The 25,048-nt window shown below is 31.4% G+C and overlaps 2 protein-coding genes across 2 annotated transcripts; one reads left to right on the forward strand and one right to left on the reverse strand.

The window, feature by feature from the left end:
• Window positions 1–1,768: 1,768 nt before the first annotated feature.
• On the reverse strand, window positions 1,769–20,022 carry LOC129905189 (uncharacterized WD repeat-containing protein alr3466-like). The gene is made up of 7 exons (XM_055980606.1): window positions 19,561–20,022; window positions 19,370–19,487; window positions 3,033–3,232; window positions 2,848–2,969; window positions 2,698–2,787; window positions 2,410–2,644; window positions 1,769–2,349 (listed from the first exon to the last, which is right to left on the reverse strand). The coding sequence occupies exons 1-7, from the start codon at window positions 19,671–19,673 to the stop codon at window positions 1,839–1,841; spliced, it is 1,389 nt and encodes a 462-aa protein (XP_055836581.1). The 5' UTR covers window positions 19,674–20,022; the 3' UTR covers window positions 1,769–1,838.
• LOC129905188 (anaphase-promoting complex subunit 5) lies at window positions 9,513–14,544 on the forward strand. The gene is made up of 3 exons (XM_055980605.1): window positions 9,513–9,766; window positions 9,822–10,209; window positions 12,770–14,544. The coding sequence occupies exons 1-3, from the start codon at window positions 9,644–9,646 to the stop codon at window positions 14,524–14,526; spliced, it is 2,268 nt and encodes a 755-aa protein (XP_055836580.1). The 5' UTR covers window positions 9,513–9,643; the 3' UTR covers window positions 14,527–14,544.
• Window positions 20,023–25,048: the final 5,026 nt, after the last annotated feature.

Raw genomic sequence — 25,048 nt, forward strand, 5'->3', positions numbered from 1 at the left:
GAACCAAATAATTCTAAATCTAGGTCATCTTTTCTATTAGACACCATGTGTATGTCTCGATATTACATAAGCCTCATTGAAATAATTCTTAATAGACACCGCTACAAATAAAGTTCAAGACAAAACAAAGACAAAAAAAGATGAATAATAATTTAGCCCTCTACTTAAGATCTAGCTTTTAATTCTCTTAACTTTTATCACCTTTACTATTATCTTATCTTCTAAAGAAAAATGTTATTCATTTAGCAAACAAATTCATCCTGTTTTTCGTCTAAATTTGGAATTCACAGAGAGGCTCTTATAAAGAAACACAGACGTGCTACTCGGAAAGTTTGACAAAAGGGCATCAGAGTGGTGCCAGCAAAACAGCAATATAAATGTTGAACTAGGTGTTTTTTTTTGAGGCTTAACTCATTATCTTATATGGAAAAAAAGAACAAATAAATAATTAGACAACGGTAAATATGGGATATCTTCTATCACATCAGTGTTGTAAATTATGCCTTTAATCTCGACAGAAATTTATTTTCTGTTGGATCAACTAAAACGAGTCATCTTTGATAAGAGAAAAAAAGGAAGGTTCTGAGATTGACAGAATAAATCTTTTCGTTGTTGTTATTTTTTCTGTTTGTATTCACCTTAAATAACGACTTGAAACCTGCCTTTACCGTTATTTAGCTGGCAGAAAGTTTATGGTGCCTTTGCCTTGCTTTGCATATTCATCCTTTTCTTTAACTTTGTTGACATGAATATCGTTTGTGTGAACAGCGTTTTTGTAGATTCAAATGATATAAAACATTTCTTTCTTCGAGATTGAGATAACTTGTTGCTATGTTTGCATAAGATAAAGTGGAATGCACGATATCACTGTCACGTTACGAAAACAGAACAAAAAAAATGTTGAAAAGATGAAATAAGATTTTGTTTAAAATTATTTCTCAAGAATAGAAAATTTTAGTACAGAAAATGTTTTAGGAGCTTGAGATTTTTATCTAATGCTCTATTTGTTTTGTTTTTTTATTGAAATAGTCTAGTGATTTCTACATATATGTATGTATTTTATCTTAATTTTATAAATATGCTCAGCTCATGTTTTTATTCAAAATTGAGTGTGTAATAAGTGCACATACAATTTTTGTACAAACAAAACTAATAGGTGCGTCCCATAAAGAGATACTTAGATCTGAAAACCATGTAAACTCGGACGAAAAATTTTTGATTCTTATTTGAAAAGGTTTTATTTTTCTGTTTATTTTTAAACGCTGACGACAGAGAAATGTCCAATTTTTTTGTTGCAAGTGTTATTTAATTTTGTCATAGGCCAAAGATATAATTTACATAATGTGCACTATGGCGTATACGTGCTATTTTTTTTAATATTTTTTTTTTACCGCAGAAATACCAAAAACTACCAAGTCTAAACCAAATCGCCCTACTGGTTTGTGCTGTTGCTTGAGTAACAGTATATTGCGAGGAGGCGCGAACGAGAACCTTAACAGGAATTGGCTTAAGAATGTAGAAATATTTATATTTTTGGCAGTGATTTTTTGGGAAAGGATTTTTAAATACAGATGAGGGTTTTCTAAGTTTTTCAAGTAGGTACATATTTAGTTACTTACCCCTTGAACATTAAAATAATAAAATTTTATTTCACGCTGGCGAGTGTTAAATCTTCTCAAAATAGCCAAAATTTTATAAAACAAACAAAAACAACTTTTTATTACTTTTGAAAAATTTATATTGTGAACATCCAAGTACGTTTATTTTGTTTTTTTTTTTTTTATTTAAAAAGAAATAAAAACTTTTCGAAAAAGTGTTACAATGATTTGAGTGACCATTCAAGCAATACCATCAAACGAATCAAAATCTAATGTCTTAAGAAAACATTCAATTTTAAGTTTTAAATCTTCGTTGTCGTTTACTTCCTGAGTTGTAAATTCTTCATTTGTCATTGGTGAAGTGTTTCGTCCACGATCAAACCATTCTAAAATTGCAGATTTCTCATAAGTAAACCCATCCTCTGCTATGACAGGATATGTCATAATTTCATGAGTAATTGGACAAATGAGTTCCAGCGGAATGTCAATCTCACTCGCAGCCATATTGAATATAATTGAACGGAATCCAGCAATGTGTGATTCAAGTGTTAGGGTAGCTGATAAGTCCCAAACTATTACTGAACGATCATTTGAACCAGATGCAAGTAAAGATGAATCTCCATTGATTGCTACGCAATTAACATAACGCGAGTGCTCGAGTAGAGTTTGAAGGCAGTTGCCTTGTAAATCCCAAACCTTTACAGCCTTATCCATGCCAGAGGAGATCAAAAGTGTTCCACGAGAATTGAATCTATTTCAAAATATAAAGTTATGGATTTGTTTGCATGAGATGGAATTGTATTTTTTTTACCTGACACAAGTCACAGAACAACCATGTCCGGTAATTTTAAGAACACATTCAGTATTCATAAGGCTTGAACTGCTCACAACCGAGTTACCTGATTCTCGTTCACTTGGACCCGGTGGAATCAGTCGGGAATTTTTCAGATTTTCGTTAGATTTAAGCGAGTATATTCTCCAAAGTTTTATACATTGATCGTTTCCACACGTTACAGCTGTGTGGATTGTTGTATCCGGATCAAGTGCTGTGGTTTTGAATTTATATATTAGCAAGTTGATACAAAATAAATTAACTCACGATCAGTGTGAACAAGTTTGCAGAAATCTGCATATACAACTCCAAGATCATGAGCATGATCAATACCACAATCATATTCATGGTTTTGAGCTGCAAAATGTTAAAAAACAAAATTATTTTAGAGTTTTATATAAAATTCCAAAAACTTACCATCGCAAACTGGTTTAATAAATGTAAGCCTCATCATTCCTGTGTTGCAAGCAGTCAAGAGGATGTTTGAATCCGAAGAAAAGGCTATTGCATATATAGTTTCTTCATGATAATTAAGTGTTCTAAAGAGAGAGATTATGGTTAAGTTTTTGTAGTTTTTAAGAATTAAAGTGATTTTAACGAACCTGATTAAATTTTTTTCTTGACCCCAAATGCATATGGCACCACTATCATCAGCCGATGCAATATAAGAACCATTTGGACTGAAGCAACATGAGCGAACTGCTTCTCCATTTGCTTGGTAGAGTGTATTTGTTTTTTGTCCAGTTGATATGTCCCATAATAGAACTGTTCCATCAACTGATGATGAAGCTAAAACTCCACCCTTAATAGAGAGGGAAAGTTATTTTTTTTAATATAAAATATTATATTAATTAAAAAATAAAAAAAGTTACGTATACACCACAGTGTACACAAAATGTTTTATTATGTTTGAATAAACCAGTTTCTGGGATTTTGAATTTTTCAAGCTCAGTAACTTGAACATGATTTCTTAAGGAATTTACCCACTATTACCGAGGAAAGGGAATTTGGTGTTCGCTTTTAGGGGTTCTCTTAGAAGAAATTCTCAAAAATTAAACGTGAATAATGGAAAAGGTGAATGCTTTTGAAACGTTCCCAGACTTATAGAGCACCCATTTCCAACTCAATAATTTTAGTAAGTTAATGTAGGTATCTGCTGTCTTTAAGAATACATACGTCTTTTTTGCGAAAATCTACGAAATTAGTAAAATTTCAAACCGAAGTTAAGGCTGGGTGTACCATCACATAAACGCTCAACATTTATAAATTGGTGGATAACTTTCACATTGTAGATAACTGAATGATATTTATTTTATTATTTAGTAAATAAACAAGTTTTAAAATATTTTTATTTTTTATTTTATTTATTATTTTTACTTTGCTATAATACCCGATGGTATTTTTTCATTAACATGTTCGCTGTTGACTTTGGAGACTTGAAAATTTTTCGTTTCGCTTCAGCTGCGTACTAGGCTTCAGACTAAGTACTAAGTATTTATTTATTTAAATTCTATTTTGGAATGAGATTGAATCAAAGTAAGGAGTAAAACAATTTTGAAAAACTTAAACTTAGTTAAAAAGAAATAGGTAGCTCAACTTAAATATTAATACCTCGTTTTTTTACAAAAAAAATAAAGAAAAACTTTATTTTGAGGTCTTAAACAAAAAAAAGATTATATTAAATTACAAAATTTTAATTTAAAAAAAAATGTTTATCTGAAAAAGTAAAAAATATCCTTTTTAAAGAATTGATAGTTGATAAGCCAAAAAAAGGTGGTGGGAATTGAAATAATAGCCCTGTTCCTTTGGGAGATGGCAAAGTACTACTAGTAATTTACTAGCGAATAGGGATTTTCAATGGAACGCACTTTCAACGAATTCAATACAAATCGTATCTACTCGGGAAGAAGAGCATGAGTAGATGATAGTACTAGATTAACCAAAACATCTACTGCTAGCAGACTACCACCTCCGATGCAACGGGGCTAATGGAGATACTGCATATAATACGTATGATACGCAAATAACAATATTTTCGCCAATAAAATAATAAGTAATCAAAAGATGTGCAGTGACATATTTTAAGAACATAAGGTAGTTGTTTTTCAACATGAAATTGTTCAAGAATACCCGTGGTATTCATTGCCAGCTTCGGTATATAGAGTTTTTATACATAATGTACAGGAAAAATTGCAAAACATGCAAATAAATGGAAGACGGGTCAGAGGCAAAAAAAGGATTTTCAATTTTTCTTACTAACGAATGAAATTAAAAAAAAAAAAACTTAACAATCTTATAGTCTATTGAATAGACCTTTTTGGATGGAACAAATTCGTTCAAGACTTTTTATTGGCGATTATGATTCCTTGGCATACAAGAATACTCTAGCCAAAAGTGCTACTAAATCCGTTGGTGCATTTCTGAGAAAACGGCAACACTGGTCGGTTTTCAGTTTTTTTGATTTAACTCGAAAACCAAGCTTGACTTTGAAATGGTTCAAAGACACTTTTCATAGCAAATTAAATTTTCTGTCAAGTTAAGATGGTTAAAAAATTTTTAAAATTATTTTTGACTAAAATTCTAACCTAAAATCAAAGAAAAAAAAGTTAAAAAATTGACAATTTTATTTTTTTTTACTAAATCAAGGGGCATTTTGTGTATGTAGCCGGGACGTCCAAACTTTGTACTAATGAAATAAAGTAGAGGTAAAATCCTTTGATAATATGCAATTTTTAATTTTTTTTCTCAAGAAACAACTTAAATGTACCTATTCAAAAATTAGCACTTTTTCTAAATTTTTGACTTTTTTAGTTAAAAGCAAGTTTTTAAAACTCCATAAAATCGTATTAATTGGTAACTTTTAGACTTTTAAAGTAAGCATACTTCGAGGGATTGATTTAATATAAACTAAATATGACAAACAAAAAAATTTATTTGCATCCTTATGGCCTTTTGTGCAATTTTGTGTATGTGCATTTTTATAAATTCGGGTCGAATGGATGGGCAGAGAGCCATTAGCTTTGGTCTATTGCATAGAAGAACATTTAATACCAACTTTTTTACTGTTTTCAATGGCCTGAAAAACAATTCTTGTAAAATCCGCGACCAACGAAAAGTTTCTCTTGAAAAACGAAAAAAATACTCTAATGAGTTTGAAACAAAATAGCTCAGGCAAATTAGTAAATCAAATTGCACTTTTCGCGGGACAAATTTTTTTCATAAAACGTGTTTAGGTGAATGTCCTTATCGTAAAATTGAATTTTTTGGGATGATAAGATATCGGGAACAGCCGCCATCTTGGAAAAGAGGTCGGTGCCGTTTTTATTTTATAACTCCATTTTTACTCATTTAAACCAAAAATGTCCGAGGATAAACTTATTATCAATTAAATTATCTAAAAAATGATATACAAATGAATTCCGTGAGTTAGTTAAATTCAATTTTATAGTCGGTCAAAGTCCGGGTTCTTCTCGCAAGGTTAAGACAATATGACATTTTTTCAAATAGCTGAAGAACTTTTGATTTGTTTGGGATTTTCTTAAAAAATGAATTATAGCACTTTTAATTATCTATGAAATGAGCCCTTTATCGTTACTGTAACCAACATAATGTATAAGTTATCTAACGTCGAAGTTCACATTCTACCAGTCAAAAGTGAGAAAATATCAAGTTTTCTTCTATTAGACCGAGCAAATTTTTGAAGTGGAGGTATAACCAAAATATAAGTAAACAGTTTTTTAACTATATTCGTCTAAATATTGAATTCAAAGTTTGAAATCTTTAATGTTAACCTTTATATGGTTTTCGAGGTTTTAAATGAAGTGAATTTTCCAATTAATGTGAATAAGCTAAAGTGACACTATTTAAAATTCTAAATATAAGAACTGATGCCCTGTCATTTTTCCTAAACATGAACACCTCAATCTCAGCATTACGATAAGTATAACTCAAGATATGAGGTGTGTAAGCCGTTATGTTTTCGAGACTATTGTGTTTAATTTTTGATTGTTTATTTGAACTATTGAAATTCCAAATATGTTCAGTTAAAAAATCGTATATCATGACTTCGACGTTTGGTTGCTTCTACAATGTGATGGTTACAAAAACAATAAAAGGTTCATTTCATAGATAATTAAAAGTGCTATATTTCATTCTTTTAGAAAATCCCAAACAAATCAAAAGTTCTTCAGATATTTTAAAAAATGTCATATTGTCTTAACCTTGAGAGAAGAACCCGGACTTTGACCGACTATAAAATTGAATTTAACTAACTCATGGAATTCATTTGTATATCATTTTTTAGATAATTTAATTGATAATAAGTCTATCCTCGGACATTTTTGGTTTAAATGAGTAAAAATGGAGTTATAAAATAAAAACGGCACCGACCTCTTTTCCAAGATGGCGACTGTTCACGATATCTTATCATCCCAAAAAATTCACTTTTACGATAAGGACATTCACCTAAACACGTTCCATGAAAAAAATTTGTCCCGCGAAAAGTGCAATTTGATTTACTAATTTGCCTGAGCTATTTTGTTTCAAACTCATTAGAGTATTTTTTTCGTTTTTCAAGAGAAACTTTTCGTTGGTCGCGGATTTTACAAGAATTGTTTTTCAGGCCATTGAAAACAGTAAAAGAGTTGGTATTAAATGTTCTTCTATGCAATAGACCAAAGCTAATGGCTCTCTGTCCATCCATTCGACCCGAATTTATAAAAATGCACATACACAAAATTGCACAAAAGGCCATAAGGATGCAAATAAATTTTTTTGTTTGTCATATTTAGTTTATATTAAATCAATCCCTCGAAGTATGCTTACTTTAAAAGTCTAAAAGTTACCAATTAATACGATTTTATGGAGTTTTAAAAACTTGCTTTTAACTAAAAAAGTCAAAAATTTAGAAAAAGTGCTAATTTTTGAATAGGTACATTTAAGTTGTTTCTTGAGAAAAAAAATTAAAAATTGCATATTATCAAAGGATTTTACCTCTACTTTATTTCATTAGTACAAAGTTTGGACGTCCCGGCTACATACACAAAATGCCCCTTGATTTAGTAAAAAAAAATAAAATTGTCAATTTTTTAACTTTTTTTTCTTTGATTTTAGGTTAGAATTTTAGTCAAAAATAATTTTAAAAATTTTTTAACCATCTTAACTTGACAGAAAATTTAATTTGCTATGAAAAGTGTCTTTGAACCATTTCAAAGTCAAGCTTGGTTTTCGAGTTAAATCAAAAAAACTGAAAACCGACCAGTGTTGCCGTTTTCTCAGAAATGCACCAACGGATTTAGTAGCACTTTTGGCTAGAGTATTCTTGTATGCCAAGGAATCATAATCGCCAATAAAAAGTCTTGAACGAATTTGTTCTATTTTTGCTCTGGAGCTCGGGTCTATTAAATAGACTATTAATTATGGAAAGATGTTTTAAATTTATTGCACTAATACAAAATAAAGACTTCATTAAGCCATTTTTTCTTTTATTTTCTATCATTCTAAATGCAAATTTCATGTTTATATGCCCTTCTTCTTTCAAATTATGAAAAAAGCTCAATTTTTTCAATTCAGAGTTAATCCAAACCCGACAAACAATTTTGGTTCTATAAAGCTTTACAAATGCAATTGTTGCTTCTGTAAAGCATTATAGAAGCAAAATTGTAAGTAGGAATTGCTGTGTCACTCGACAAGACATTTTCTGGTTTTGTTCAAATTAGAAATTTTTTTCAAAATTTTGATTTTGAAAATTAGGTTATACTATGTTTTTACCTAGCCTAAAGCCTAATACGCTGCTCGCGCTAAATTTTAGCTGAGATAAAATTCCCATACAAGTTATCGATAACTTGTATGGGATCCATTTTATCTCGGCTAAAAATTTTCGATAATTTGTATGGGAGCTAAAATTTAGCGCGAGCAGCGTACCAGGCTTAAATCCGAGATTTAGCTTAGTAGATTTAGAATAAATCTCTAGATTAATTTTAAATCTACTTCGCTAAATCATGGATTTGGGTTCGTTTACCCTAAACACAAGATTTTCACCTACTTTCAATCCGATATTTAGAATAAATTTCGAGATTTTTACTAAATCTTCTTAGCTTAAGCCTGATACGCTGCTCGCGCTAAATTTTAGCTCCCATACAAATTATCGAAAAATTTTAGCCGAGCTAAAATGAGTCCCATACAAATTATCGATAACTTGTATGGGAATTTTATCTTGGCTAAAATTTAGCGCGAGCAGCGTACCAGGCTTAAATCTCGGATTAAGGGTGGGTTAAAACATAGTATTAGTCTATTTAACAGCTTTATTTTAAAACATAATGGTTTTACAAAAAAGTACAGCACGTTTATAGTTTGTGTAATCGTTAATTTTTAATAATTTTTTTTTTCCAAATTAAGTCATTTTTTTTAGAAAATTACCAATTCAATTGAAAATTGAGTAGACCACTGTCCCATTCGGTTTTTTGCTCCCTTTTTCCCTTAGCTGGCTTTATTTTTGTGAAATTTTTTTCTGCGGAAATTTCTCCGAAATTTTGCATCAAACCCGATTTTTATTTTTTTTAAGTTGTTTTTTCACTTTCATATAATTGTATTAAAAAAAAAAAGAAAATTATTGTTAATTTTGTTCGCTTATTATTAAAGCCCAGTTTATTTTCTTAAAAAAAATTATTTTTCTTTTCAATACTGAAAGTAATTAGGTAAAACAAACTTAACACACTGAGTGAATTAAAAAAAAACTTAATTTTAAAAAACAAAAAATAATTCAAATGAGCTTTATATCTATTTGCTCTTTTCTTAACCACAACAGCTCAAAAAAGTCACTGCTCCATTTGAGGTGGTGACTGTGGGGCACCCTGTATATTAATTCTCAAAATAAATTTTCACTTTGAAAATTGAATACATTTAAAGCTTTTCAACAAAAATGTCTTTTTTTTACAAAAGTCTTGATTCTTGTTTTTACTAAATTCAAATAAAAAAATAAAAAACTGAACACACCCAGAATATTACTCAACCATTCCAACCATATGTATTAATCATCTGTAAGAAAACCATTCTAGAAACTACCTTACCGACTTTCCTGTCGGCTTTCAAAAAAGTGACATTTCTCTTTGAAAATCCAAACAAATCAACCACAAATTCCTTTGCAAAAGATTTGTTTAAATAATTTTATTAAATATTTCAATTTATTCCAATATTTATTCATTATCCAACAACTATGAATCATTTTGAAGAACTAGAAGCCTTGGATCCACGTAATACAACATTTACAACATCCCGCATAGACACACCAACTCCACACAAAGTTGCAATTGTTTTGTTAGTTCATCAATATTTAAAGGTATAGTCACTTTAAATTAAATAGTTTTGCATATTTATAATCTTTTAATTAATAGGCAAAACAATCAGCTTCAGAACTTGGTTTAATATTTCCCGCCCAGTCGCGACAACGTTTCTGTATGCTTCTACTCAAACTAATTCAATATCCAGACATGATGTACAAGGACTTGCACAATCTGCTGACTTCGAATCGCTACAAAATCGATACTGTCCATTTGGAAGGATTCGAAAAATGCATGAGTGATTTGAATAGTCTCGGTCTCGAGTATTTATTTGATTTATTCGAAATGCAGAATTTTGATAAAATTCTATCCGATTCGATTGGTGTTAGCCAATATGGAATAGTTGGACTTTATATTCGGCGTGTGGCTGTTATTCTAGATCGAATGTCATTCCCTGAAATGTTGAGTTTGTACAAGAACATCTGTTTGTATTATGAAAAGGGTGAGTATTGAGTTAAGTTAAGGAATTTAAAATCGATATTTTTTATTGACTCAACGGTGTTAAAGTATATGGCGCCAAATACTCTAGGGTGTTCGTTGGGTGGACAAAGGGTGGTCGTTTGAAGGTATTGATTCTGGTTTCTTTGTGCTGTGCTGACACACGCACACTTTTAATGTGTATTGTCACTGTCGCTAGCTATCTATTTAATTGTATGGATAGAAAATCTGATTTTAATAACTTACTCGCGTCTGTCTCCACTTTAATAATAAAAAAACTTAACTGGTTTTGCGATGTTTACCTTGTTGGGTGGTGTCCAACAGAGGAAAAAGAATTAGTAACTAAGTTACACTTATTATGACCAAACTGAACAATTTATTAATAGAAACTTATAGATATTTGAATATCCCTCCGGTTAGAAAAGTTCTTTGATGGCTTTTTCATAATTTCTTTTTAAGCATTGTTATTTTATCGGGTTTCTAATGAAAAATTTTCATGTACACAGAATACATAATACTATCTATTCTTAGCATACCACCTGCAACTAAATCTTTAAGGTTTTCTTTCAATTTTACACACTGTAGATTAAGTGTTGAACTATCAAGTTCAATTATTCAAAAAAGGATTTGAATTCCATCTTAGTTCCATTTTCACTTTCAGAGTCCATTTCTTGAAAGTAACTCAATAGTTTGATCTTCAAATTAAAAAAAACTCTGTACTATAAGAAGAATATGGGATCTAACATAATATTGATTCTTCCGATGAATTTTCTTTAAGAATCTTTTGAACGCAGGGAAAAGAATCAAATTTGTCTGCTTGAGACACTGTTTTCCGAGAAATCCTCTGATTTTGTATTTTGCAGTTATAATGTTTTCCTCTCTTCCTTGAAGGCTCTTATTTAGGATATTTAAGAGCGCAAAAAGATCAGATTTTTAATGTTGTAAAAAAACGCCAAAAATTCAGCTCGTTGTTCCAAAACGTGTGTCAATACTTTTCCCTTCGACAGCTAACTGTATGGTAAAAAAGATTATTGTACAGTAAATCAATTTCATCGCATACAATCCTAAACAGTCGACTTTGCATTATGAATTTCAACTTTGTAATTAGTCCTTTTTTGATACCGGTCCAAGCACTATCGCTACAAAAGGCAAAACATTTTGTCGTAGTCGTGACTCGAAACAGCTTTATAAAAGCATGTGGTATAAACACTTTAATATATTAGAATATTTTTCATCTCAAGGGAGTTGCGAACTCAAAAAGTTTGAAAAACACTGCTCTAAAACAGTGTTCCCAACGTGGGGTCCACCTCCCACAAGGGGCAGTCTCATTTTTGAAAAAAAAGTAAAAATTTTTGAAAGAAAATTTCTGGTTTCAAATAGCATTTATTGGTTTTTAATGACCCTGTTTCGAGCATTCAGGCCAGAATTTTCCATATTGATCTGCCTGTTCTGGCCTTAATTTTATCTTATTACCAAAACAAAGCTAATGACACAAATTTTCGTCAAATGTTTATCAGATGTTTTGTATTTTCCCTCAAACTTCTTTTGCGTTTACTTATTTTTTTCTTTGCAATTTTTCTTAATATCAGACAACTAATTTTTTTTTAACATTTCTAAGCACATGATGTGAGGGGAACATGAAGATTTTGGAACGGTTCTGGTGGAGCATATCACAAGAAAGGTTGGGAAACACTGACCTAGATCGAATGCAAACTCGGTATCACAATTATTCTTCACATTCAAATCGTCTGACTTGATATAAGTTTTTGTGATCATTTGTCCTTTTTAAATATCTCAAAATATACTGCCGCCTTCCAATTTTCCATACCTAGATTAATATAAAAACGACTCAGTAAATTCATACCAAAACAAATATCAAGTTGTGTAAGTTGCGCTTAAGACAATAAACTTCCTATAAACTCTTGATACGGCATCTTGTCTATTTCTTCTTTTTCTCTTTCATTTGAACACTGTTCGTTACTCAGCTTTGCAATACAATCTATATGTGACTTATAGGATTGAAAGATGTCATATCAAAGCGATCCAGCATTTTTAAAATATATTGCTTTTTATTAATAGATAAGCTTAATTACTTGTAGCCATATCCTAAATGTAGATCCAAAAAACATTTCCCTGCTCCAAGTTCTTTTAGCTTTTGATGACCTTGACCCTTCTGATGGAAAGGTATTCAAATGCTGTTTGCCTTCTGCACTTGACAAACAAGTCGAAAGAGAATTTTGATTCGCAAGTAATTCCAAGTGGCCAAATCTTTGATGCCAAATATTGTCCAAATTACTAAGTGCAACATAAGTATTTTGATTTACTGCACTATCCAACTTGTAAAGCCCGTTTTCAAATTTACCTTTTGCTGTAACTTATTTTGAAGGATTCATGACACGACATCCATCTTTATCGTAAATGGCAAAATATTGCCAAATAAATATAAAAAAAAAAAAAAATTTAACAAGTTTTTCACATTTATTCATAGAAGCTCATAGATATAGATATGAATGTCTTCCAAGCTAGATAGCTTTTTTGAAGACTTCTTTTGAATTTCATTTTAGGTATTCGCATGATGGCAATTGGTCCGCGTGTGTCCAATCTCCTTGGTACTTGTACAAACACAACCGACAGCCAAGAAGATGATGCCACGATTGAAGAGGAAGATTCTCTGCCAACGGCCGATAATGCCCATCATCATCGGAATCCCCATAGCAAATGGTCTGCCAAGCAAGCCGATCTCTTTATAACCCAACAATGCAGCTTGCTGGAAAGCAACGAAATACGTGCCCTCCCGCCCATCGAAATGCAAACAAAACTCAATGAAATTATCCAAGACAATCCATTGAATTCGCAAGCATTCTTCCTCACCTACATGAATAACCTTCGATTGCGGGATTACTTCAGTTCAGTCGATGCTCTGCATCGTGCATTCGATCGAAGTCCCATGCAAATGATGACAAACTACGAGCACAAGGGTTTTCAATTCTTCAGTATTAACCTGGCAGTGATGCATGCTAATTTTGGCCATCGTGAGGAGGCGCTGGAATCTCTCAAAGAATGCATAATGCTTGCCCAGGAAAATGGTGATAAACGCTGTCTAGATTTGGCCAACTCTTGGTACTGCATTCTCAACAGCAACAAGATTGATCCGTTTGAGAAGTGCCTTCCCGATCTTCAAGATCCTTGTATGATTCAGAGCCTATCATTGAGCATTCAGTTTGTTGTGAAGGTTGGCGCCCAATGTGGGTATCTGCCATTGGATTTGTTTGAACTTCTCCAGAAGAGTGACGAACTCAATTGCAAGAATTCCCTGATGGACTATTTCTCTGATTCTCTGGCCCTTCGGTCGGCTCTTTGGAATCTTTATGGTCACAATGAAATGGCTTCAATGTATGCCCAACTATTACTCAAGTTGAAAAAGACATGGGTGTTTGGGGATGTTGGGAATAGTGAAAGTGTCTGCATGGTACTCTGCTGTCTAGCTTTGTGGCTTAATATTCAAGGAGAATATGCCTTGTCATCTGTGGTTCTTCATCACACGAAGGAGAGATTCCCTCGAAATCCTTACTCGAATAGCTGGATGATTTGTGAGTGCTATATAACAATCCATCAGTCAATACTTCGTTGCAAATGGGCGGAAGCTTCACGAGCATGCTGCCAGTTGTATGTTTTCGATGAAAATGCAGCTATTCTTCAACGTGTCTCAGTGCTAATTGCTAAGCGGTATCTGACGACAGCTAGGACAATGCTGGACAAACTTCTCATGTCAAGAGATCTCGATTGTTTGACACACGTTCGTGCCTTAATTCTGCTAGCCTATTCGATGATTTCGCAGGACAAAGTCAATTCCGAAGTAATTGGAACCTTAAACAAAGCATCTACATTGGCACTACAATCCTATCTGGAATACGAATGGGCAATAACCGATATGATGTTTGCTCAAGTTCTTCTTCAAATGCAAATGCCTCAGAAAGCTCTACAATCAATTAAAAATGGTATGGAGAAGATCTATGCCAATGGAGGGCTATATGATCGCGCAAAAGCGAGTTTTGTCTATATGAGATGTTTAGTTGCTTCAGCTTTAACAACTGATCAGAAAAAGAAGTTCTTAAAAGAATGCCGACAACAAATCGATGAAGCTATTGGTTATTTTAAGAAACTAGATGCTTATGCTAAAGTACTTGATGTTTATAGTTATTTAGCGAAGCAATACAATGAACTTGGCATGAAGCCGGAGCGGAATAGATATGCGGCCTTATTCAAACAATATCACATGGAATTCAATATTGCCGAAGAGTATTTAAATGTTTTCTTTTAACGAATACTTTTTTTTGTAGTTGTTTTGTATTTAAAATTGTACATAGGTTTTTTTTACATATTTTTATTTTTTGTTAAAATAAAGTTTATAGATATTTAGGAAAAATATTTTGTTTTTATTTAATTGGAATTAAAAAGTGAAAGAGAATTTTCGGATATTTGATAAATTTGTTCTAGACGATTCATACAAATACATTAATATCAACATATTAAAATTGAGGTTAGAAGTTTCTGTTAATTTTTCGTAAAACTCGTTAAGGAAAACCTTGAAATGGCTATAGTGCAATTTGAGCTTTCGAAGATTTTGTACACAGTTGGTTATATCGAATACTGCCAAGAATTAATACGCAATTTGGTTGACTTACATTAGGCTTAAAATTTGAGTTCAGTAAGTCTAGGAAGATGCCATAGGAATTCTTTTTTTTTTTAATGGAAAAATAATGGTGAACATTAATCATAGAAGAAGCTGGTTTCTAGTCTTCTCAAATGCTCATTCCTAAAAAACATCCGAGAAAGTTTCTTAAACGAGAAATATTTTTTTTTTTGGTCACCGATAGAGAAACTAATCTATCAATTGAAACTAATGTTACGCATACGCCTTAGTGACCACCTGAATTTCAATTTTAATTTCTTAAAAAAATTGTTAATCGCTGTCCTTAAACATGATTTTGTTCATTTCAAATTCAGCTATTGGAGTGCTAACACTATGGAGCTCATCAAAAAACTTTCATATTTGAAATGTTATAATTTCTAAATGGTGAGTGATACAAGAAAACCGTATTTGTTTATAATTAGCTCATCTACAAGTTTGTACCACATAATTTTTATTTTTATCTAAGACATACAGTTGTTCAAATAAAAAATTGTGACTTTTGTATTAAGGATATCTGTTCTCGAATAACAAGTTTGCTTCTATAAAGCTTTACAGGTGGTAATTTAGCTCCTGTAAAGCTTTATAGAATGGATATTGTTTGTTGGGTTGGTATTACACCAAAGTTTCATAAAACTTGTTCGATAATTTTTGCTCAAAAAAAAGTCACTCATACACCACAGTGATCGTTTAGGTTAAACCGTGAAAAACTGCTAAACATTTTACTACCGCTGCTGCGCTGTAATAAAAAACGAAATGATATCTGCTTTCTTAAATGATTATATAATAACTGTGTTGAAAAGACAAAATGTTAAACGAGCAACTAGATGTTATTGCATTAAATCTGAAAAAAGGCCAGACTGTCGAAATGAAAGATATGGTGGGCTATTGAAGTCATACCTAGTGAGAATAAAAAACTATATTTAGTTTTAAATTTTTGACACTATTGAGGTAAACAAAATAATTTTAAAAAAAGAATTTTTTGTTTGAAATTTTGTCTGCCTTTCTTCTGCCATGATACTCCTTTTTAATAAAAAAAAAAAAACAAAACAAAACCATCTGCAAAAAAAATTTAACTCAAATTTAACCAGGTCCCGGAGCCCAATAAATTTTTAACAGCTGAAATTTTTTTATTCACCTCAATAGTGTCAAAAATTTTACACGAATTTAACTATTTAACGCAATTCACACACGGCCTAAGGGCTAATTTTTCAATAGTCAGAAAAACCTCAGTTAGGGCTTATTCCTAGGAATAAAAGTTTTTTTTTATATAGACATTTATTCTTCTGATAGTCTAACTGACGATTGAAAAATCAAGGCTTAATAATAAAGATTTGCTCAATGAATAATAGTTTAGATGAAAAAGCGCACAACTTGACTGAAATTCTAAAGTAAAGGAGAATGGGCATTTTGGACGTTGAGCGGCCATCAATAAAATTGGTATCAAATGAAAGAATTATAGCCCAGGAAAAACTATTACTATGGACGTTTCGCTGTATTGCGTTAAGAATGCAAAATAATGCAGTATTAGTATTGTTAATGCATTGTTCAATGTATGAAAGAAAAACTGATTTATATTTTTATATGGAATATAAAATATGATGCTCTGTCATTTTCCCTGAGCATGAAGACATTAATCTTGAAAATCCGACCAATAGAACTCATAATATAAGATTTTTAAGACAACCATTTCAGGTTCGAAACTTTTCAAACAATTCAAAGTAACAAAAAATTGAACAACAAAACTCTAAAAATAGGCTTGAATTTGTTGTTTTAAAATGCTTATAGTTTGGGTTCTAGTGGTTGGATATTCAAGATAAAGGTCTTCAAACTCAGGGAAAATGACAGAAAATAATATTTTGCACTTAAAATACACAATTGAGTTTTAACATTGAGACATATATAAAGCGTTAAATGCAAAAATGCATTTTATCCGTTATTGAAATACGTCACAGGGATAAAACTTCTGCACAATATATGTAAACCTTAATTACATCAAAAAATAACAAATTCATTCCGGGCCGCGTAACGTCCACGTTTCATACAAACTTGCCCATTCTCCTTTAAGCTCGGCTAAATTTTTGAGATAATTTTGTACGTACTAGGCTAAGCAAGGGGCATATTTGGTCATACTAAAATACGCTCTTACATTTTAAATAAAATTCTACACCCAAAATATGTTTGATGAAATTTCCTTCCAAAAAATGCTTCATGAGATAAAATTAGTAATTTTCTAAAATGTGTTTGAAGTATTTGTGTAAATTAGTATTTTTGAATAGTTTTGTTAGAAATTAAATTCAATATAGTGCATTTTTTAATGCAAAAATACTCCAGGAGTGTACCCCTAGAGGAGAGGACCCTTTACAAAACGGTCAAAATTAACTTTACACAACGCACAAAAATGGATATATTTTCACAAAACTTGTTTTTATCAAAGTTCTTGGTCAACGACAGAAACTTATTTTTTACAGTGAAACTTTTAGGAAGAAAAAAATTTTACACATACGCCCCAGTGACCGCCAGAATTTAAAACTGGAATTAAACAATTGAGTGTAATCAGAGAAAAGAAAAGCAATGTTTACCATACAATGCAAGCGTAGAAAATATAAAACAAATAAAAGATGTTCTGGAGAAAGAGAGAGTAATGGGGACTTTTCACGAAGCTTTTGTGACTTGTGTGAAAGTAAGTCGCAGGCGACTAAGTGACATTCCCCATAGAAAAATCCTAGTCGACCGATATATCGTGCGGCTAAAATCGACTCGTGAAAAGTCGGCATCCCTACTAACAATTTTGCTTCTATAATGCTTTACAGAAGCAACAATTGCATCTGTAAAGCTTTATAGAACTAAAATTGTTTATCGGGATATCATTAAAAAAAGTCATATAAAAAAGAAGAACTTGGAAGCAACGGCGACTAATAACTGTTTTAAAATCTTTTTCTATGATTATGGTTTTCCAAAAAAGTCTTAGCACTTGTTTTCTAAGCATAAATAAATTATAGTTGGTTCGAATTTAATTTGGCATATTTTTTAATATTTGACTGATTGATGATTTTATTCACATACTTTTGACAATTTTTATAGATAATTTAAGCGTTTAATATAAGGAAGAAAAATGTACTACCAACAATTAATTATCCTCAGACTCAGATGCATAATTAATAAGAACATGAATCAATAAAAGCACACATTAGGAAAAGAAAATTAATCATTTTATTAAAATAACACATGAATAAAATCAAATAATAATAATATTAACCTAGAAATTTTGTGAAAATATGGCTCCCCTTGACCTTGTCATAAAATATATACGTTACGCTAAAAAAAAAGTAGCTTAATATGTAGTCGTTATTCTGTTAAAAACGTTGATCGTTTAAAAAGCACCTTCTAATAGCATTATAAGGCTACCTTATAGAGGTGTGCATACAAAAAAAAGTCTGCATTAAAACTATATACATATAAAGAAAAATATTTAAAAAAACAAAACCTAAATAAGCATTAGAAAATAAAATGTAACATCACCGTATTATTCATATTGTCATGGCCATCAAATATTATTAGATCCCTGCACGCAACCAAAATGACCCAAACAGGTATAGATAATAATGAGTTATTTTAGCTTTTATTCATATATGATAAAATAATGACTATTCGTAAATTAAATTGAGTGTTCCTCCCTAAAATTAAAAAAAAGTGACCATTTACAAAGGTAAACAAATAGGCAAACAAAAAGTCCTAAAACAACAAAAGTCCTTAAAATTTCACAACTATAACTAGCATTTGAGGGAAATTCCAAGTAGAAGAAATAAAAACATAGTTGTTCAATTCCCATGTGAATTATAAAATTAATAACTAATCATTAAATTAAGCATTAAAATGCAATATGACTACCTATACTTCCATAAAAATAGTATAACAAAAAAAAATGAACTTAGAAACAAAATACAACAATACAAAAAGAAACAAACAAACAAACAAACAATTCTCCAGAGAATTTTCACCTCCATGGTCAAAACATTCTCAATGGATAGACCATAGACTAAAAATAAAACCCCCTTAGTGCACACCATACCACAATACATTAACTTAACGTAAAAACACGTCAAAGTTAAATCAATATTTAATAAAGAAAAAAATATGACAGAATTCATTGCTTTTTTTTTGTTTTGTTTACACCCCAATACCATATTTTTCGATGCCCGGTTGTCTCATTCCAAAAAAAAATTAAGCCATTAATAAAATTACAAACAAGTATCAGCAGCATATTCAGCATTGAAACAAATTATGCGTTACTGTCATTTTTTTACGTTACGTAGAATATTCGTTATTTTACCGTTATATTGTACTAAAGTCAACACGCTTCCATTTTTAATCGTCATATTGTGATTTCACAAAATATGTAATTAACTTTGATTGCTTATCACCGTTATCCTATACCAATATAACCCACTCACACACACACACAAACACATACCTTTGGTGAAATCTTGACACTAGTTACGCCATACTTGTGTCCCAATAACGGTGATATATTTGAATCTTCAACAAAGCCCAAACCGACTTCCCATTTCCAAATTCGAATCGTCTTGTCGCTATGAATAAATCATAGAATAAATCATTCGATAAATAAATAGAATAGATGCCATTAATAGTGTTATGACGAACCTGGATCCAGTAACTAGGAGAACATTGCCCCAAAATTCGAGACACGTCACATCTTTTGTATGAGCTTTTAGCTCTTGTAAGACACTAACGTTTTTTGCTATTAATTTCGACATATTTTATGGTCTTTTAATTGCGACTAATATGTTTACGATAAGAATGTAAAGAACCAAAAATAAGGCACGAGATTGTTTAAAGACCTTTTTTAAAGGCTTTTTTTTTTTTTTTTTTTTGATTTTTATTAAAATCACTAGATTAGAACCACTGTTATTAAGGACACTTTGATATGAACATTGTCAGCTAACGGCACCACAAATGATACTAATGACAATCGACCTCTACGAACGAGAGTGAACCCCTTTTTCACTATTATTCACATTCAAACACACAGGACACATCGCAGTACAGCATAAAAAACCTAATCAGAGTCATTGTCCAGCTAAGAGGATGTATACGACAACGACGACGACGACGCCAGTCAAAAGTGTTGAGTGTCCTTTTGTTGCGAACAAAATATTTTATAGAGAAAATCAATAAAACTTTTATGCCACTCAATAAATATAGGACAAACTATAATGAAATTTCAATGTATATGATGGGTGCCTGCAGCCTGTACATGTATGCATGTAGACATACATATGAGAAAAAAATGAATTAAAAAAAAAAAGAAACCCAACTGGGAGCATAAAGTTTTGATTGGGGGCACTTACGATTGAAGAAAGATATCCTATTATCAAATTATTTTACTTTCGTTAGACACCTGCTGTTTCTCTTTGATAAGGAAGTAGGTATATTACTTTTGGGGATATCAGCTGACTTAATAAGGAACATTTTTGTAAACTGATTTATGAAAGAAAGTTCAAGTTGTTAAAGTAAAAGTCATGTTCATAATTTAATAAATTGTAAGGACAAGGTTGCAAGAGGCCACAAAGAGCATGTAAATAACCCTGATACTTTTTTTTTAAATTGATTTTTTGGCTTTACAGAATACAGCAGTATGTATATATAAATTGATCAAGGACATTGTATTGCAAACACCTGTTACTGAATCATGTAAAGTACTTATAACTTTAAGGAAAAAAGTAAACGCAAAGTAACTTGGTCGGAAAAAGTAAATGGTTTTGTAATTTTGAGTACATTAACGAGGCATCTAAGACGTTTAAAATAACATTTAGAGAACTTGACTTCAGAAGCTTGACTTTGCAATCAAAAATTTTAACACAACAGTTAAAAATTAGACTTAAAAATGAGAGTAGGTACCTCAAAAAACTAGTGAAGCTTTGGTTCTCGACTGTGTACTTAAAAAGCTTTTCCTTAGAATTAAATAATTAGAAAAAAAAACCTTGTTATTACAGAATATTGTTATAAAAAAAACTTTAATTTATATTCAAAAAGCTCCATTTGCCAGCCTAGAAGCTTAACCTCAGTACAAACCTTGACTTTTAAGTCAAAAAGCAAAAATTGAGGATTATAGCTGCATTCCTTTGGAAATATTTATCTACTTTTTAGTACTTAAAGCTGCTTTGAACTACTTTTTCAGTATAGCAAAGTAGATCAAAGTAGTTTTAAGTACTAAAAAGTAGATAAATATTTCCAAAGGAACGCAGCTAATCTTAGGTACAAAAATAATTCAAAGATTTCTTTGAATTTTATGAAATATTTGATAGGGTAGAGTTGCCTAATTCCGGTCCTCTCCAGTAGCCTTTCAGAAAAATCGTTATAACTAGTGATTTAGTAGGATTTATTCCAAATTTTTTCTCTTATGCTGTTCTTTAAAATGTCGCTCCTAAAATTACATGATTCTTATTATTATTGTTATTCAGTTTTCTTAGAAAAAATAACTTTTTGTGAAGTGATCCAATCGGGTATGGTTTTTTTGTAATTTTACTGCCGAAACCTACTATCGTAATTAGTGTTTTGTATGGAAACAATTTCAGAGCTAATGCTTTGAAATGTTGTTTTTCTTATTAAATATATATTATTCTTCAAATAAAATAGGTTTTAAATAGGAAAAAGATGTGAATTTTGGTAATTTTAAGGGGGGCCGGAGATAGAACACAAAAAAAACTTTCAAATTCAAGAGTTTCCTGTATTCGGCCCCCTTTTATTGATAAAAGTTTAAAAAATGGGGAAAAATAAATACATTTTTAAATCATTTGATGTTATAACTTATTAACAATCAAAATTGTTTCTAAATTCTTAAAACACAAAAATTTAAATAAAAAAACATTTACTTTATTTAAGCTTGACCTTATAAAGTCAGTGGCCGGAAATGGGACACTAGATGGCCGAAAATAGGAAACAAAGGCCGGATTTAGGAGAATCGGACTTTTTTATACAAAAACTTGAATAAAATATTTTTGGGAACTATTATTAACTTTTTTTTTAACCATACCGAAAAATTATTTTATAAAGTAGGTACATTTTATTTCAAGAATTATTCGAAAATGTTGATATTTGACGTTTCTGTGCTTGATTTTATGAGACAAAATCCTTAAGGGGCCGGCTACTAGCAACTCTACCCTATTTGAACAAATCATTTATTGATTTTGATAATTCCACTTTGTTTTTATTTTTTATTGATTGTTACAGCAGCTGTTTCGGTACATAGTACCTTGATCAGACTTATGAAGACGGATATGGTAGTTTATTTATATTGAGACCGAAAAACTGGGACAATTAATTGAGCCTTGAGAAAAACCTTTAAGGCTTGGCCACACCGGAGGGTATGCGGTAGCGGTATGGGTAGAGGTAACGGTACTTGTATGAACAAAATTTCAAACTGACATATCAACGTTCAGATGTGGAATTTTTTTCATACAAATATCGTTACCGGTACCCGTACCGCTACCGCATACCCTCCGGTGTGGTCAAGCCTTTAAGGAAAGACCACACCGGAAAGGTATGCGGTAGCGGTACGGGTTTCCGAACTGACACATCAACGTTCAGATGTGGAATTTTTTAATACAAGTACCCGTACCGCCATCGCATGCCTTCTGGTGTCGCCAAGCTTTTAACCAGTAACATTACGTTTGAGCAATTATCTCCGAAAACAACTCTTTGGAACCTATTTTTTAAATCAAATATACATAGGTATATTTTTTATCTTAATAAAGCTCAAAAATTAAAAAGTCAGCAAAAATTACAAAAATAATGTAGAAAACTTTTTGACACGTTTCTCAGCCAAATAAGTCGCACTAATTGACCGATTTTGGAAACTAAAGTAACTCAAGGCTTAACTACATACACCGCTTTTTGAAAAAGTACAAAAGTGAAAATATTTTTTTTTCTGCTTAGCGAAATTGTTTTGTGAAAAAGAGTATACAATTTGTTTTTTAGACTAAAAAATAAGCTTTCTGCATCATTTGTTTTAATTTTCTAGCCCGAAAAAGTTTGAAAATTTTCACTTTTGTACTTTTTTACTCTTTTTGAGCCAATGTAGTTAAGGCTTCACTTCCCATGTAACAACTTTTGTTGAACCTAAGCTAAAGTGTAGACTGTGAAACTTGGACTTCGATTTTGTTTTCAAAAACCAGTTTTTAAAAAAATCTTGTTTTTTCTTGCAAAAAAAAATGACCGCTGACAAATTTTTGTATATAAGTTAGTCACAAAATACTAACTTTTGCTTTGCGCCGACCAAAAATTCCAGGCCAAGAAAAAAATCAAAACGAAAGGTGGTCCTTAAGCCTAAGACGCAGATCGAGCTACATTTAAGCTCCCATGCAAAAGTAAATCATCATTTCAACAAAGTTGTATGCAGATTAAAATTTTTTATCTGTCACAATTTAGTGGACAAAAATAACCGACTTTTAATGTACTTTCTTATACTACGTTTCCACCTACGCTAAATCCGAGATTTAGCTGAGTAGATTTAGCACAAATCTCGAGTTTTATTCTAAATCTCGGATTGAAAGTAGGTGAAAATCTTAGATTTAGGGTAGCTGAACCCAAATCTGAGATTTAGCGAAGTAGATTTAAAATAAATCTCGAGATTTATTCTAAATCTACTTAGCTAAATCTGGGATTTAGCGTAGGTGGAAACATAGTATAAGGCAAAAGTCTGAAAACCTACGAATTGACCTCAGCCTTGAGAAAAAAGCATCAAATTATCATGGCTGCCCATTCAAAAAAATAACTCAAAAAATTAATAGAATTTTGAAACTCCGATAGGCCAGTTTCAGTCCACACTTAATTGATAATTTTGTAATTTTAAGTGACTTAACATTTATATAAACTTATATAAAAGCAAATTCGAATTTACTATCTCAAAACTTATGTGTTTACTGTCAAATTGGATTATGGTTTCAAAAACAAACTGTCCCACTAATGAATGGCACTTGTATAGATTCGCAATTTTGAAAAAAAAATTTTATTTTAAATTCCACCCACTGGAAATAAACTGAAAGAAGGAGCACACCTGTAAGATATGCGTTATACTTGTGACACGATACAAGTATACATACCTTTTGGTATATGGCTAACCACAAGTGTGTCAGAGAATAATATGCTAGTATCAGTCGAATACCATGGTACAGATATTACGGTTTTTAGCGTACTATAGTTTCTATACTAGCTTGAATAACCAAAATATTAGGTTTGTTCGTTGTGAGCTCTAGGACACTCTGGGTCGCTCCGAATTCGTTGTCAAGTATCGTTTTTTTGTAGCTCCTTCTTCAACCAGAGTTATTTCCTCTGTGTTCGATGTTCGCTCTGAACGCACCCTGAACAACTCTTGGTATTTTGTCAGAGCGCGGATTCAGAGCTATCAAAATCCAATCAGCTGTTGTCATTTAAGAAAAAAACAATTGTTTGGAGTGCGAAAAGTGATTTGTCGTTTGTGGGTACAAAATTTATGTGGTAAATATAAGATTTTTCACGGAATTCATGAAATAAATAAAGAAAAAAATGTTAAAATAGAAATCAGCTAATGAAACTAAAGCTCTGAGGAGTTCAATGTAAAATAAAACCGAAGAAACTGATTTTGTTGACAGTTGATTGACATGACTCAGAGTGCCCTATTCCCATGTTCTGTAACTTTTGTCACTGGCGATACAATTTTTGAATGACTTTGAAATCCATTTTATTTCATTAAAATAATAGAAATTTTGTTCAAAATCATAACTTCTTAATTCATGAATCCTGAATTTGAAAGAAATTTCGTTTTATTTATCCAAGAAAATGGATTTTAGAGACGTTGAAAAAGGTTTATCGCCAGTGATAAAGTTACAGAACAGGGATCCTGGAGCGGGAAAACAACGAACAGACCTATTGTAAACCAGGCGTCCAATTCTCATTTTGTGTACGCGTGAATGGAAAAAAAACTTTCACGGATTCATTTCACTTTTTCGAATCATTTGAAACAAAAAATGTATACGAATGAATTTAAGGAACCTTTTATCATACCCAGTGTGGTCCTTCCCTTAAGAAAAATAAAAACATTTTAGTTTTTATTTAAGATTTTTGGCATCACTTTAAATGACAAGAAAATTTC

This window comes from Episyrphus balteatus, chromosome 1 (genome assembly GCF_945859705.1).
Source record: "Episyrphus balteatus chromosome 1, idEpiBalt1.1, whole genome shotgun sequence".
In the NCBI taxonomy this organism is placed as follows: domain Eukaryota; kingdom Metazoa; phylum Arthropoda; class Insecta; order Diptera; family Syrphidae; genus Episyrphus; species Episyrphus balteatus.